The sequence below is a fragment of the Macrobrachium nipponense genome, chromosome 17 (genome assembly GCF_015104395.2).
Source record: "Macrobrachium nipponense isolate FS-2020 chromosome 17, ASM1510439v2, whole genome shotgun sequence".
Taxonomy (NCBI): domain Eukaryota; kingdom Metazoa; phylum Arthropoda; class Malacostraca; order Decapoda; family Palaemonidae; genus Macrobrachium; species Macrobrachium nipponense.
In genome coordinates, this window is record NC_087210.1 from 28,202,374 (window position 1) to 28,219,701 (window position 17,328).

Sequence of the window (17,328 nt, forward strand, 5' to 3'; positions counted from 1 at the left end):
TATAAAAAACATGTTTCACTTCACAAATTTTCATTAAAAACAACTATTTCACTAAAAAAAAAAAAACAGAGGAGATATGGCATAATTTTGGCAGTCTTGAAGTTGTAAAAATATGTGGCGCCCTGCTGGTTTGGCGCAATGAACTTATGGTGGCTGATTTAATTAAAATCAAGCCGAACCATGGGGGTTCCCGGACCATAGAATGCTGGTAATAAGAGGTTCAACTGTGTGTGTGTGTAGTATATATATATATATACATATATACATATATATACATATATATATATATATATATATATATATATATATATATATATATATATATATATATATATATATATATATATATATATATATATATATATATATATATATATATATATATATATATATATATATATATATATGAATAACTTGATCATGAACTATATAAAACGTGATGCTATGTACAAATAAAAAGGTTTTTTTTGCCACGAAGGAAAAAATTGAAAAAGCGAGATAGCCGAGTTTGCCTCAGTAAAGGGTCCGAATAAGACCGAAAGTGCTTGGCTATCTCACTTTTTAATTTTTTCCTTCGTGGCAAAAAAACCTTTATATATATATATATATATTATATATATATATATATATATATTTGCACCCTGTCATCATGAGATAAAACTATTTAACTGTGAAATCCAATGAATTTGACCTATTCAACGGTGTCAATATCCAAGAGTTAGCCCCACATAAATCATGCTAAAGAAGTATATATTTTGAAAATATACTGTGGTTTTGGCACAAAAAGCCCAACAGATAAGCCTCCCTTATTAACAATATCTACAGAGCTTAACCTAAGGAAAAATTAACAATAAAAATCTCTCATGTTAATAAATCATAGTGTGGAAACTTCCAACTAAAAACTGGCAATTGAGAACTGTTATTATCCTAATCAAAGACACAGAGATTACGTAATGTCTGCCATCTCTCAAATATATCAGAATCTTGAGTGCTGCATTTCAGTTTTATAATCTAATAAATAGACAAAATATGATGGTATTTTTAAGAAATAAAATGTTTCCAGAGACTGGGCTATACTGTGTGTCCTACGTAATAGGAATACAAACAAAATTTAATAGTACAGTGCTACCACACATCAATGGACAGTTTTGAGGTCAGCCCTCTCCTGGTAAGCAATGAAATGTGTGAGTAACAAAGAATGGCATATAGCCTATACAATTCAGTACCATGGATCCAATTCACCCAGATTATCCTTCAGAGCAACTCTATATAAAGTACTTGATAGCCGAACCTAACCAGTATTTTGTCATTATCTTCCAATTCAAAATGTCAATTTATATATCATTCAATTTCAAAGATAAATATGCAAAACAAACTGCTTTTAAAAATACATGTACATACCTGTACCTACTACTTATGATTACAAGATATGTAAAATACTGTGCATGAAACTCATACAATAAAACAAAATAGTTATTGTTTTTTATGCAAAAGTAAGCACAAATTCTGTTATATAAAAAAGTTTCACATCTTGAGCAATAGAGAGAGAAGAAAGAAATATGAGCAGACACAATGTAGGTACATAAATTATCCTAACAAGATGCATACATGTGTATATCCTGTGCCTAGACAAACATACATACATACAAAGCAGTACTGTACTGCATTAAGTTATTGTCATACAAAATAATGAGAGAGAGAGAGAGAGAGAGAGAGAGAGAGAGAGAGAGAGAGAGAGAGAGAGAGAGAGAGAGAGAGAGAGCCAGCCATATGTTTTCATTCACTGTCTGATACCTGTAATTATTCACCAAGTTACTCCAGAAAGTTGGATAGGTTGTCTGCTTGGACAAATTCTGTCAACCATCGGATAACCCTAGCGAAATATTTGTCCTATTTTTATCACACTCCTGCATTTCCATTACGTAATGAATTTCACAAACCTAAAGTCCATTAAGATGAGGTGCCACTTAATGAATAACAGACAAAAGTAACGGCAATATTTATCATCGGTATAGCAACTATGAGAATTGGAGGATAAAATGGAACATGAATATGACTGTAATGTATACAGATTCTCTCTCTCTCCCTTTAATGGGAGAGGCGGCCTACATGGAGCCAAGATTCGTTTTGGGGTGGGGGGTTGGGGGGCACCAAAGAAAATTACTCAAAACTAATGTTCCAGATCTGTAATTAGTAAAATATGCTATTCTCAAATGAATATATCTGTGAATGAAAGACAATAATAGTACAGGCAGTCCCCGGGATACGACGGGGGTTCCGTTCTTGAGACGCATTGTAACCCAAAAATCGTTGTGAGCCGGAACATCACTAAAAATCCTAAGAAAACCTTACTTTTAATGCTTTGGGTGCATTCAAAACTATGTAAACTGCATTCTTATTGCATTTTGCATCAAAAAAACCTTACAATATTGATTATTTTGCATTTTTGGTGTCATATTTCTTCTGCAAAATGAGCATTGTGGGCGTTGTAACCCTGGAACATGCGTCGTAACCCTGGAAATAATTTCTGATGAATATAATTGAAAAGCACTTAACCTCGGAACGTTGTAAGCCGAACCCGTCGTAACCCGGGGACTGCCTGTATTAGTAATCAGTAAACCTCTATTTGAAATTATAGACATAAATTTTTTATTAATTTTCTACTCTACTATGTATATGCAAATGTATCAAACACTTTACTGTAAATTTCCTCTCAATCTTATATTCAACACTAACCTATTGTCAAGTTTCAATTTTCAACTATTATAGTATAAAATCCTTGTCGTGCAAATATATCAAAATAGTGCACATCATCAATAACAAAAGACTTATGACTCTCCAAAATCTCTTCAAAATCTCAACCTATCCCAATCCCTCTTCCTCATCTCCTCTCCCTGGAAATTTACTTTAAGCAGCAGTAGCAAATTGCATTGAACTTACTCAAAACTGTAACTACAGTTTCAATCACTTCATACATAAGTAGATGACATTACGTTGGATGAAAGTATCATGAACAAACATGACATTTGTGTTAAAAATCTATAACTATATTAATTCATTTCTCAGCTCTACATAAGTTGTAAAGGTAATGGGTATACGTATAGCACAATTGTATTTCTTACATGATCACTATGGTGGAATATCTGCTTTTGACCACCAAGGGGTTAAAGTTTAGCTACAAAGGGAATTTCAACATGGGGGGGGGGGGGGGGGGGAGGGGGGGGGGGCAAGCATATGACTGGGGGCCAGGCTCATCCACCCCCTAGCGACAATACTGCTGATGAGCTGCTATGACTTAACATTCTCTCTCTCTCTCTCTCTCTCTCTCTCTCTCTCTCTCTCTCTCTCTCCACATTCTAAACATGAATTAATACCACAACTTTTACCAGCTCATACATCCACATACACTCGCAATTGCATATGAAAAATATAATGAATATGAAGAACTGTTATATTTGCACACTACAGATAAACACAATCATTTTCTCTCTCACTCTAGTTATCTACCTTGCAACTTTTACTGTTAAGAAAGTCAACATGTTGAGAAAGTAAAAAAGTTCTCGTCTTGTTTTAATTTCTTAGATAAATTTCATGGGTAATAAAAGGTGAAAACTTGAATATAATAACTTCAAGTAATAAGGACTTTGATACAAAATAACAAAAACCTCACAGAGAAAACTTAATATTCATCCTACCTATAACCTTGAAAAAATCAATTCAATTAGAATATTACTCCTTTGGGAACTCTGTAAAAACTAAAAAACTAATTAGATTTGACCACTGTTCGGAAGTTTGATTTACCATAAAATTAGTGACATAACTAATCAAATTACACATGCCTTCTATGAAGTTATATCAGAACAGATACCACTGCCAGTCATGCACCTAGGCCATGCAACAACTTAAGGTAAGACTGTCACACTGCAGCCATATCTGACTAGTATGGTCAAAGTAGAGGTTCATGTATTCTGTTCTAAAAATAAAAAAATAGCAATTCACAATATTTTTACCATAAAACATACAATCACTTTATAAAATTTTATATACAAAATCCATTGCAATGCTCCAAATAATAAAAATATACATCATGTCATGCCAATTTCAAAATGCTGTTTTTGCATGTTCCATATTTAACTTACAGAGCATATAGTACTCTAGATAAATACAGGTACAACAGATATTCAGACAAGAATTTATGCAATGAAAAGAGAAATTAAAATCAAAGAACAAAAAAACATGTAAGAATTCCACAAAAAGAAAAAATTAAATTCTCAGTAGTGTATAGAAATGAAACGAAGTTTTACATGGGCAATATTTTGACCTTAAATAAAATAAATGTTAATCTTTCACTCTCACACTGTGCATATCAATCTTATTTTATGGTTCGGCTATTAATTCATCACTCTGCATTGCAGGAGTGAGCAGAGGAAGATGGGAATCCCAGAAATCCCTTAGACGATTCTCCTGGTTTCTGCAAAACTGACGAAAGTCATGTAGCATTTTTTCAGAAAAAACTTCATCACCAGAGATAATGGACTTCCATCGTTTTGTCAGCATGTGATTGAATGACCACAAAAACCCAGGCTGTAAAAAATTGAAAATATATTACATCTTAAAAGTTTTTTTGGAAATCTTCAATAAATGTTCATAATCAAATTACCAACTAACTGAGAGAAAATCTAAATTAATAAAAAAATTATATTGAAAGCACTTACAAAACCTTTTTAACTTTATATGCTGAGTACTTCAACAAAAGAAAAAATTACCTTATGAACTCATAATTTTTAAGCTCATAATACAATATACTTCAATAAACTTACCAAACAAGTAGAAAGTACATAGTCATACTCATGAAGAAACTGGAGTGATATAAGAAAAAGGCTCAAAACACCCATCAAGAAGTTATATGTTCAAATCACGATGAGTGTGTGCTCAAAATGTCTAACATTAAAGCTCTATTGGAATTTAAATTTCACACAAAGCAATGATGATATGCAACATACAACCAAATACAGTTTATTAGTATTACAATGACATGGAAGCAAAATCTTCATAAAAAATATTGTTTGGACTTCGACAATAAAATTTCACTAAGAAACCATACTATTTTCAGGCTACACATGTAAGTGGCCTATCGTTTTGAAATTTTAGTTCCACATTTATTTGGCAGATGACAGTCTAATGGTTTTTCATCAATATTAAAAGTTTTAGGACAGGGAAACTGACAATGTAAATCTAAAAAATATTGGTTAAAAAATTAGTTCCATTCCATGTCATGGGCCTTGTAACTTAGCCTGAAACTCTTGCCTCTCATTTCCATGAGTATGCTGTCTTATATCTCTTAGTTTCTCAACCATTACTAAATGTTCTTGACAACAAACCTTTGGCTCTGTCTGCATTCCTTTCTCCCATATACTTTGCCTCCATTTTCGTCAGGGCTCTTCTCCCCCTGCTATCCAATTTCTCTGGCTTTTTCTTACAACAATTTTCAGCCCTCATTCAAGAAAAAATCTTTAGGCCAACCCGATGAGCTTCAATAATGTAACTTTCACTGGTCTTGTTGAAACACATTACATAATATAAATTTTTATAATGTTTTTATTAATTTTCATTGTCTAATAATAACTTTTTTCTTCATTACAACTTCAGTAAGGACTAACTTACGCTCCTTTCTGACCTATACAATTTCGCACTATGGTCAATAAATATTGTAACTGTAATCTGTGTAAGATAATAAAAAAGTTTATAAAGTTCTTCTGTATTTTTTTCAGCTCAAACTATTCATGGAGTGAGCAACTACCATTTATTATATTTTCTCCTCTCTGCAGCTCCCTCAGTTTTTTGTCCTGATACATTTTATGCTGGTATCTACATGGTTTCAACAAGCTTGCTTAATGTGATTCTATGCTTCTAGCAGTGTTTTTCTCAAGTACCAGTTTTATATATTTTTCTAAAGCATATACATTTAGTAGCCTGTTTCAATAGAATATTCCTAATCTGATCCAATAAAGGCATACTCTTCACTGAGTTGGCATATGCACAAAAGTAGAAAGAATTCTCCCTGTTCAATTACTACTTGTTTTCACTCCTCATAATACATGAGTGTAACAGAAGTTTCTATATTAACAGCACCCACAAGCTGCACTTCACAGTGGTAAAACTTACCACGCCATGATCACTAAATGTTCAAAATTTGCTGCTCAATGAATGAAAGATGAAAATGTAAAAATTCTTTTAAGGTAGTACATGGGAGTTTGCTATTCATATTTTTATTAACACCTACCAATATCCAATAAAAAAAACAGTCCCCTGCTTTATGCTTGGATAATAGTACTGTACTACATCATATTCCTGTTAACCAAAAAAGGGCACAAGGTTAATCATACGCCAAAGTAAATCTGAATGACAATGCAGAATATTCTACAGTGCATTTTTGATACACAATTCACTTTTATATGCAAACCTGCAGCATTCTAAAAAGTTCTATAGTACAAGCAATATACAAAGTAAAGTCCCTCACTTATAAAACTACTAGCTCCAGTAAATGCATGCAGTACACCATGTGATGCTGATGAACATCACATGACTAGGCAGTGCAATATGCTTCTCTTAACTGAACTCTACAAGAACTAAATACTGAAAAATTAATGAGTTTTAAAGGTAGAGATTTAAAAAGTTGTGACAAAACTGTTGGTGAAGCTCCAAGTACATGTATATATAATTTCATAACAGTTGTAACCAGTTAATACAATCTTATGAAATTAAGATTGATGACTTTTTATAATTCTATGTGTCTAAAATGGACACCTGCCAAAGATGAATTGGCTAGGGTGGGTCCTTGGTAGTGTCAGCACCCTTCTGACTGGTGGTGCACCTTCAGTGGGGGACATGACTAAAGCCCACTGCCTCACCTTTCTCTGAGACATGCTTCAGTTCTTCATATCCACTATGCTTACTTTCTGCTAGTGAATGTGGTGATGAAGAAAAGGATGTGGCAATTATGGCCCCTCCAAAAAATTCCTTCACTGATGACCATAGATGTGCAATGCCAGTTTTTAAAACCAACTGATTAGTCTTTCAGTTTTCCTGGTATATACCATCACTATCAATTCACTTCACATCATTAACTTGTAAAAGGATGAATAAAAATTTTTTTTCCATTCCACAAAAGGGCTATTGTAATGTTTGTTTGTTATAGCAATACCTTATAATCAACTTTGTTTGTATGATGCTTTTACGTTGCATGGAACCAGAGGTTATTCAGCAACGGGACCAACGGCTTTACGTGACTTCCGAACCACATCGAGAGCGAACTTCTATCACCAAAAATACATATCTCTCACTCCTCAATGGAATGGCCGAGAATCGAACCTGCGACCACCGAGGCGGGACGCTAATACCACACCAACCACGCCGCTGAGGCGCTATAATCAACTTCGTAAATATAAAACCATTAGACTGAAAAACATTTCATTGTACACACTGTACTTTGTTCTGACTTCATGATGAAGTCAATGAGATATGTTTATCCCTATTATCACTATCATTATTATTTATATATCACAGTTCTACAGACACACACACATGTGAATAGCATGAACTGAGGCAGGTAAAGAAATTGGATATATCATATAGAGAGAGCAAAGGGAACATATGAGAAGTACAAGGAAGAAAGAAATACATCTGGGGCCAAAGAAATGCTGGACAGAACCATAAGTACCACCAATTTCATGTTAAACAGCAATGCTGTAGAGGCACTATTCCCTTACAGGGCTCTGTAAGAACTCAACATGTAATAGTAGTATTGTAATACGTATATTATCAGTTACATAAGAAATAAACAATAAGCCGAATTTTCTTGGTTAATGCAAGATTAATCTACAAACCTGTGTTTCGCTGATCTCATGGGAATATAAGTCAGCGATCAGTCGATGGAAATACTCCACATGAGGGCTTGCCACACCATACAAGTAGTCAGCCTACAAGAAGCAAGGAAGCACATTCATTCTCAAAGAAGCCAGTGTTGCATTACACTTTATATGTATCAAATTCTTCAAAAGTGTACATAACCCAAACTCTGTTAATTAAGTAATCAAGACAATAGAAGAGCAGCAAGATCAAGTATACTTAGTAAATAAGTCAGTTACAGGAGATGTTAGAAAACAAAGTGTAATGATGCATTACATCTACAATCTATACAGAGCATGCAATTCTGAAACAAATCTAAATCATAAATATTAAAAAATCAATTTTATACAAATTAAATCCCATGATTTTGTAAGAAATTTTTTTGTGCTTTTAATCTTAAATATTTACAAACATAACCAAATTTTAAACCATAATAAATACAATATCTCTTAATCATGTGACTACAGACAATTGCAGTACCATTATTATTAATAGGGCTTAGTTTTTCCAGACCTCTGAGTCTACTGCAGTACCAATAAACTAAATACTTCTCTACTTTAACGTCTAAGAAAGAAATAACTCAATCCCATCCTACAAGTATTAATTGAATTGAATTTAGGCCAAAGGCCAAGCACTGGGACCAATGAGGTCATTCAGAGCTACTATTAAGAGAGGGTGGAAAGTAAGATGGAAGAAAGAGAATATGAAAAGAGGTATAGGAAAAGGAACGAAAGGGGTTGCAGCAAGGGGCCGAGGGCACGCTACAAAGAACCTTAAGTACTGCTTACAGTGCACCGCATGAGGTGCAATGACTACACTAACCTCTACCGGGCCTACAGGTATTATAAGATAAAATAAATTTATTCTATTTCTAACATATTCTAACATAAAAGTTAACCAAACATCTAATGTAAAATGGTTAACTTTTAACAATGATAAATTTCAAAGAGAACCAGAAATCTAAATAGCATACATTTAAGAAGATAAAAAAGCACTATGGTTCTAGGGGAATAGGAATTCTGCATTCATTAAATCTGCCTATTACAGAGCTGTTGCTCTTTCATTTGGCTAGAATATCAATTTACACGCTCATAAAAGGCAGGCAGTCCCTGGGTTACGTCATTCCAGACTAATGGTGCTGTTAACCACAATTTTCAGCGCCATTAAGTGGATTTATGGCACCGTTACCTGTTTATGGTGCTGTAACCCGGACTTATGGCAATTACCGTGCTGTAACAGCACTGTAAATGCTATTTATTCCCATTATAATTATGATGATTCGGGTTAATGCAATTTTCGGCTTACAGGACCCTGCCAGGAACGGAACCCCCGCCGTAACCCAAGGGAGTACCTGTATATGTTTCATTCACCTAGAATGCTAATCTACCACTTAAAAGGGGTATCTGTGCAACATCACAATAATTTGCAACAGAACAAGACACAATGGCAAACTTAGCTACAATGGCAATACTACATATTACCTAGTAATGTTTATTCTGAAAATAGTTCCTTTGTTTAAACATACCTCATTTCTCAAAAATGTCCACAAAGTCTGAAAGAATTTTATAAACATCAAAAGTAATGGTTCAGATATATTTAACTTACACCACTAGATAACTACGTACTTAATTGGCAGAAAAGCCAAACTGATACAAAAGCTGAATGTCAGCAGTCATGGAAATCCATTTCTCACCCACTATACAAGAAACCATGGATATAAAATTATGAAAAATTTATAAGAAAAGCAAAAGAAACAAAAACCAATGGCACATATTTTCTCTATATCATGGAATTTTATCAAATATCAGTTAAATGGCATTTTGTACAGATTTACAATACACCAACTTTCATATCAAAATTGGTTATTTCTATAATTATGTAACATTTATATATTATAAGTTTTGAGCTATAGGCACACTTATCAATTGCAAAAAAATAAGACAATGAAGTAGATGTCCTCTTTCTGCTTATCTTTCCTTTCTTTCTGTCTCCTTTCTTTCTTTCTGTCTGTCTAACTTTTCAGATGAAAACCTTTATCAACAGAGTCAACAGATTATAAGCCCAAGAGGGATCCAAAGGAAAATCTGCTTGCAAAGAGAGACAAGATAAAGGAAAAAGTTATATATAAGTAAGTACTATACGGGAACAGAAAATAAAACTGAAACACTCAAATTGAGGCGTTGTTTGCATAAAGCAAGAATGAATTTGCTACTTGCTTAAACATATGAAAATCATAAGATTCTACAACTGTGCTAGCAAAATAATCCACATTTTAGTTGTTGCCAAAATAAGACTCCTTGCAAACTCAGCAGCATTAAATCTGACATTAGAAAATAACACACTGTTTGCAGAAGTCTTCCTAGTGTTGTGAGAAAAAACAGCTAGGTCAGGTAAAGATCTCTGCACTCTCTCCTACCTGACCTAGCTGTGTTTGCTCTCTCCAGTGGGTAAGGAGAAAGCAACTTTATTTTCTATGCCTCAGTTAGGTTTTTGCCCATTTTATTTGGGGGGAAACTGGGAGGGTGCTATAAATGGTATGTAAGTATAGAAATAACTAAGTTTAATATGAAAACTGGTTTTTCCATGAATCTTACCAAACTTTAATGTAGCTGACTATCATGAACAAGTGTGTGGGATAGTGTAGCACTCAGCAAAGGCAGGTAAACCCAACTAATAAAACAGATTATAGGTTTTAAAAGTAAAATCAATGAGGGACTCTCGCCTTATGTAAGCAATCCATCTGTTGTAAGTCCAGGATTGACATCAGGGATAATGGACCTTATAAGGTACATCATTTTCAGAGGTACCACTACAAAAAAAATATGCTTCAACATGAAGCAAGGATGAGAATCTTGTGCCAAAGATTGTGCTGTAAAATAGGAGGAAAGATCATATTGAACTAAAAACACTTACTACTTAATACCAGGTACGTTCTCGTACACTTGACACATTCATACTCCCCATTACTCGGTACCAAGATTTTACAAATGAAAGAGCAAGATAGGCTTTCCTCATTTTTTGAGCCTGATAATTCCACCAGCAACAGGGTACTTAATGACTAAAATAATATCATGGTGATTACCACATCCTTTAAGTAGCAAGACAAAAATGGAACTGCATCTCAACTGCACCACATTGACAATGTCTTCAAATGACAGATTCTTTATATATTCAAGAAGTGGCCAAAGCTTATATTTCATGTGCCTTCACCTTGAAAACAGGTTGAATGGACCAGTCTCAATTACTATGAGCTTGACAAACTAAAGATTGTATAACCAGAAACAGTAACATATGGATTCCTTAAACTGTAGAATAACTTGTTTACATTTCTCCTTATAGGTTTAACTCTGTACATATAAACCTTAAAGGCTTTAACTGGACATAAGAGGGCCTAAATTCCCATTTTTTTCAAAATAGAGTACTCTATAAAATTCTTTTGGTGGACTTGCTCGATAAGTTTTTAACTACAACAGACTTCTCAAACATGTTCTTACAGAAGGGGATATTATGCAATATAATGAAGTCACACTGGGAAGTGACTAGTTGGAGCCCTCATATGTTTCTATTTGCACTTTTATCCACCACTCTAAGAAGTCATAGAATGCTTGCCATAAGGTTCTCCTCAAACTTTTGGCCATAACAGCAACAATTGTTCTGTAACATTTCGGAAGTCTTTTGATGACAACTTCCAGCAAGGTGGTACAGTGTGCCCTCGACTTACAGCATCACCGACTTGCGGCAATTTAATCTTACGGTACTAGTAACAATGCTTCACAACGTTTTACAGCACCATAACTTGATGTTGCATCAAATTACAGCGCTGTAAGCCCCATCGAGCATCAAGTCAATGGTGCTTACAGTGCAGTAGCATCAAGTTAACAGCACTTGAAGTGCTGTAACAATAAGTTTTGGAGCTGTGAGTGCTGTTAAAGCACCGTTAATGGTGAAAAAACGACTTACGGTGGAAATCAACTGGAAAAGATCCTCGCGGTAAGTTGAGGACACACTGTAGAGGTTATAATACTATAGAGGTGGATCCTAGCATGAAATTCTGCTGAGGATATCATCTCTTGAGATTCTTCTCATAGGGGTCCTAAATTGCTGCGAAGCTAAAAATAAAGGGGCTTTTCCCCTTCAGAAGGGAGTTGTAACGCTACCCATTCCTTGGTGGAGTTTTCGAAAACTGGGATGACCATAGCAAATGATTTTAATTCTGCCATTGTCTCTGCTCTTTAAATCACTACAAAATTCCAAAAATCTGTCAATACAAGGTTAATCATTTTGAAAATGAAGGGACAGAAGGCTGGGACTCCTTGGTGAGCAACTTGGGTCCCGGTAAAGGGTGTCTTCTATAGCATTTAATGTTATAGACACAATAAGAAAATGGTTTCTGTCAGTGGTCTTTCACAAGTACAGCTTCAATCATAGTTTTTCTCTCATTAATTAGATATTTACTATAGGGAGAGAAAATATGCATTGATGCATCTACCCAAGGAATAATAGTATCATCAGGGATGAGCACTGGAGCCCCTAGAATGTTTTGATTTGAAGTTTTATTCAGAACTGACCATTTAGGGGTTTCCAGTTGGAATTCCAACACTAAACCTTATTTGGGCTTCATTTGCATCTCCTCCCACTTCTGGGTTGCAAGATGTAGTACTTTAGCACTCTGGAGAGTCTGTACTGGACAGACGATTTTGGCAGCGATCTTGGATTTTGTTGATGGTCAGTTGTGTTGTGTTTCTGGATTGAATTGTTGTTTGATTTGCTGTTGATGTCGTATGCTTAGAGTTGTTGTGCTTGTGTGTTGGAAGGTTGTTGAGCTTGTGAGTTTCAGTCGAGTTGTATATAAGTTGTTGTAGTAGTGAGTTGTTGAGTGTTGTTGGTGAGCTGTTGTGATTTCTTGACGTTGTTTACGAGTGGTTGTGTATGGACTTGTAAGGTTGTTGTTTTGTTGTTGGTGTTTGTCTGTGAAGTGATTTGATATATTGTTGAGTTTTTGTATGGTTGGTTGTTTTGTGTTGTGATTCTCGGCAGTGGTTGTGTCTACGACCTTATCCAGTGGACAGCACAGCTGCCTTGAAGACAGTCATAAATGGTAAGTACGAGTTGAAATTGTTGTCTGTGGTTTTCGTTGAACTAACTCTCCTGCACTTAAAAGTAATGTAAAGGGGAAAGTGTAGCCGAGGGTAATTTTGGCAGTCGCATTGTTTAAAGTAAATGTGGGGGTCTTACTCACTTTTGGTTTTTTTACCATGTGATTCCACCACAGACTAACTTGAATTCCTTTTCAGAATCATGCATAATATCCCTCATACATTGCCATTCTGGGGCAAGGACATTTTCTGATGTTATTCATAATTTCCTTACAGAATTTATAAAATACCACAAACTGTATCCCTTTTGGGGAAGCTTGCACATTTTCACTGAGCTTCAACAACTGAACTGTAGCTGCCTATTAACAAAGAGGTAGAAGTCCTGGGTAAGTTACAATATACAATACCCCTCTGAAGATACTATAGTTATTTCAGTCAGAATCAGATATGTATATCCTAGTATCCCTTCAAGGGAAAAAAACCTCTTCAGCATCGATAGCTGTGAGAGAGATAGAATTCCTTCCAGAAGGTTTCTCCCATGGTGAGCTGAAATTTATACCCCTGATCCATCTGGGTTCAGCAGGGTCATTTCAGTGGCAATGCCCACTTCATATTCCATAGTAAGGTTAATGGGTTTTCACCCAGGCATAAATCACCTAGGAGGTACTGGGAACTAAGTTATTGGGTTTTGACCAAAACATAAATCTTGATCTGAAATAAAGTGTTAAATATCTACTGCCAGAGTTTTGCCAGAAAGATATAATTTCCCCATCCCTTAACACTACTAAATCCTAGGAATCACTGGGACAGCTTAAAATGAGCAGTTTCATCCTTAAAACTTGCTGCCAGTAGCAAAGCACAAGTTTTGTACATATTTGTCAATCAAGCATATTTTCACTGTTTTTTAAAAGACTATACTCATAGCTAGCTGTATGGCCCAAACCCACTGGAAAAAAGCGAACCAAGCAATTTGATATGGAGCATTTGAACTGAGGGTTCTGCATAATGGCAGCCCTGTAGTGACATAAAGCAAGTTGTCATTACTGAGCAACACCCTATAGTTTTTCATACTCATTCCATAATTGTAAAAGATTCTATTATAAATCTACGTTAACTTAAGCCCTTTGAGGTTAAAGCTAGTTTTGACAGCCTTATATGGCTGTATTAGTCCTTTTGCACTAGACAATGTAAAATCTTTATTTGAATTGTCATACCATTCAGACTACCTTCTATATACTAATTTGTTTAGTCAGCCCAAGCCATGGTTTTATATGGCTTTAGGTTAATGCTTTTAAAATAATATACATTAAGCTAAGAATTGAAATTTTCCTAGAGGGATCCTGTTCAACCTACTCTAGTATAGGCTTATTTAAAGCTTTTGTTCTTTATCTGGTTAGGCTACAGCCTGTTTTGGGTTTTTAACACAACCTCTAAAGATATATGCTACATAAGAAATCCAATATCATGTAGCTTACTAATAGGCTACCATATTAGTATCAGCCCCTAGTCGTAAAAACTGTTATTTAATTAAGCCTACCATACTGTTTATATCTAATAATAGCCTGTTTGGGCTAAACTACCACTTAGTACACCAACAATAGGATGTTTGCTAAATTGTTCTCTCTTAGCCTAGTATAGGGTATTGCCTATGGATCAAATGTAAAGGCTATATAAAAACTGCTTAAGCATATGAAATCCCAAAGTTAGGCTAACATTTTTGTTTAACTCAGATTGTTTGGTCTACTATATAAAACAGTAACTTTATAATGTGAAACTTTATAGTTAGGCTATCACCTAGTAAGGTTATTGTCGAATCCTGATTATTAAATTTACCTTTAGGAGTATGGGATTAACCAGGTGTAATTCATACCCTTCAAGTTAGTCTACCACCTCATAGCATATTCGTAATTACCTTTTAAGGATATTCACATGTTATCCTAGAGTACTAAGACTATGCTTAAGTACACAGGCTATATAAAAGGAAAAATTGTCTGTATCATTTTATCTAATCCTTAGGCTTTGGTGCAAACTTAGGCTACTGCCTAGTTTGAAAGCCTAATTCATAATAATTGTGGAACATTTCCTTACATAAAACTTCTAAATAGAATAAGACGAGTGCTGGCTGAAAGCTGTTTTACAGCTTTTTGCATGCAATAAAATCATTGTTCCATGGTCTAAACTAACAAATTTTCAACTGGACATTAATATTATGCATTTAGTTTTCAACCTAGATGTTTCCAAGAACTTCGGTAATGAAATTAACTTGGAAGACGGAATTCTCAGAGCTAAAGATCAAAAGTCATAAGCGTCGATGTGTGCTGGCAAAAAAAATAAATAAATAAATAAAAGCTGCTTTACAGCTTTTGATGCACAATAAAATCATTGTTCCACAGTCTAAACTATGAAATTTTTAATTGGAACTTTAATGATACACTTAGCTCTCAATTTACATGTTTTCATAAACCTCAGTAATTAATAAGAGATGAACAAAATTCTCAGAGCTATCCCTAATGATCATAAATCGTAGGAAGCGCCGATGAGTGTTGTTGAAAAAAGCTGTTTGATGGCATTTCACACACAATAAAATCATTGTTCTACTGTCTAAACTAAAAAACTTACAACTGGAACTCAGAATTATGCACTTAGCTGAATCTATAAGTGAAGAACGAACTTAATGAGCTCCAGTTTGTATATTGACTAGAAAAGGAATGGCGTCATGGTCCGTGTTTGGTCGTATGTAAACAAATGACGACGTATATGCATATAGCCACTTCTTCTTGCAGGTTTTGACATAGATAAACTGGGTTTTATTATTCGCTGTGGATAAGAGAAAGTGTGCTCTTATCCTGAGTCCATTTATATTCTATCACGTGTTAAGATGTTCATCATTACAACACAATACCCGGCCACAAGACCAGCTAAAAGAGAATTCTTTGACATTAGTATGGTCACCATGGAGCTCTGGTTAGACCATGGGAGGGTAACTCCTTGAGGATAAGAGACTGCTATAAAAAATTTATTATATTAAGCACTGGATACTGGTTATATCTAATCCTAGGCTATCTGGACTAAAATACCACTTAGTAGACCAACAATAGGATGTTTCCTAAATTATTCTCACTTAGCGTACCTATAGAGTATTGCCCAATACAGATTATTCTAGATCATCCTTAATGTAAAGGCTAACATATTATAAAAAAACAGAAACTTACTCATATGTAAATTCATAGTTACGTTAACATTTTTGTCTAACCCAGACTGTTTATCAATAGCCCTAGGCTGTTTGGTCTACTTATACTACATATATATAAAACAGTAACTTTCTACAGTAAAAATTTATAATTAGGCTTTCACCTAGTATAAGTTATTGTCTAGCCCAGATTAATTAATTCACTTTTAAGGGTATGGGATTAACCAGGCATAACATGTAGACTTCAAGCTAAGCTACTTACACATTGCCAATGTGGTCTACTAAATAAAACATTAATTTACTAATGTGTAACTTTATAGTTAGGCTGTCACCTAGTTTAGTTTATTGTCAAAGCCAGATTATTTAATTCCCTTTTAATGGTATGCACATGACAGGCTAGATAACTAAAACTATGCTCAAGTATACAGGGTATATAAAAGGAAAAAGTCTGTAGCCTTTTGTTTAATCCTAAGGTTTTTGGTGTATACTTAGGCTACTGCCCTAGGCCCATAACCAAAAGAATATGTCTTTAAATCTTACCTTAGTTAAGTTAACTTACTCATCCAGATTATTTTTCTTCACTCTTAAATATATATTCCTAGGTTATAGGCTACGGACAATGTCTACTACAGTCTAGCTAACTTATTCTCAATGAATCTATGTAGATTGTAGGCTACTGCTAGTATACTATTGCAGACATTGTTATAAAAATTATTATCTATATCAACAATAACAATTGTGGAACCTATCTTTAGATAAAACTTCTAAACAGAATGATAAATTCTTCAAAACAATTTGTGCTTTTAGTAGGTAAACTGGGTTTAGCATTTGCTGAGGATAAGAGAAAATGTCCTCTATCCTGAGTGGCGGCTCGTGGCTATCATTCATAGGGATGCTGTTTATAACATAATTTTAAAAAATTCCTTAATATTAACTGCATAACCTCACACACGCATACACACACACACACACGCGCGCGCTCTCTCTCTCTTTCTCTCCCCTTTGTCTCTCTCTCTCTCTCTCCCACTGAGGAAGGCAGCAGAACCGCTACTGTAGGCTACTGTTTTGAATTTTACTCATTGACATTAATGTGGTTATCATTTTGTCCCATTTAAAGCAACTCGCCACTAAGTT

At 34.6% G+C, this 17,328-nt stretch overlaps 1 protein-coding gene across 1 annotated transcript in view; it reads right to left on the reverse strand.

The window, feature by feature from the left end:
* Positions 1-366: 366 nt before the first annotated feature.
* LOC135196150 (GATOR complex protein Iml1-like) overlaps positions 367-17,328 on the reverse strand; it is a gene marked incomplete in the record, with an annotated part of 480,334 nt that continues 463,372 nt past the window's right edge. Inside the window, 2 exon segments of the mRNA XM_064222704.1 lie at positions 367-4,584; positions 7,887-7,979. Coding sequence (XP_064078774.1) covers positions 4,378-4,584; positions 7,887-7,979 — 300 coding nt within the window.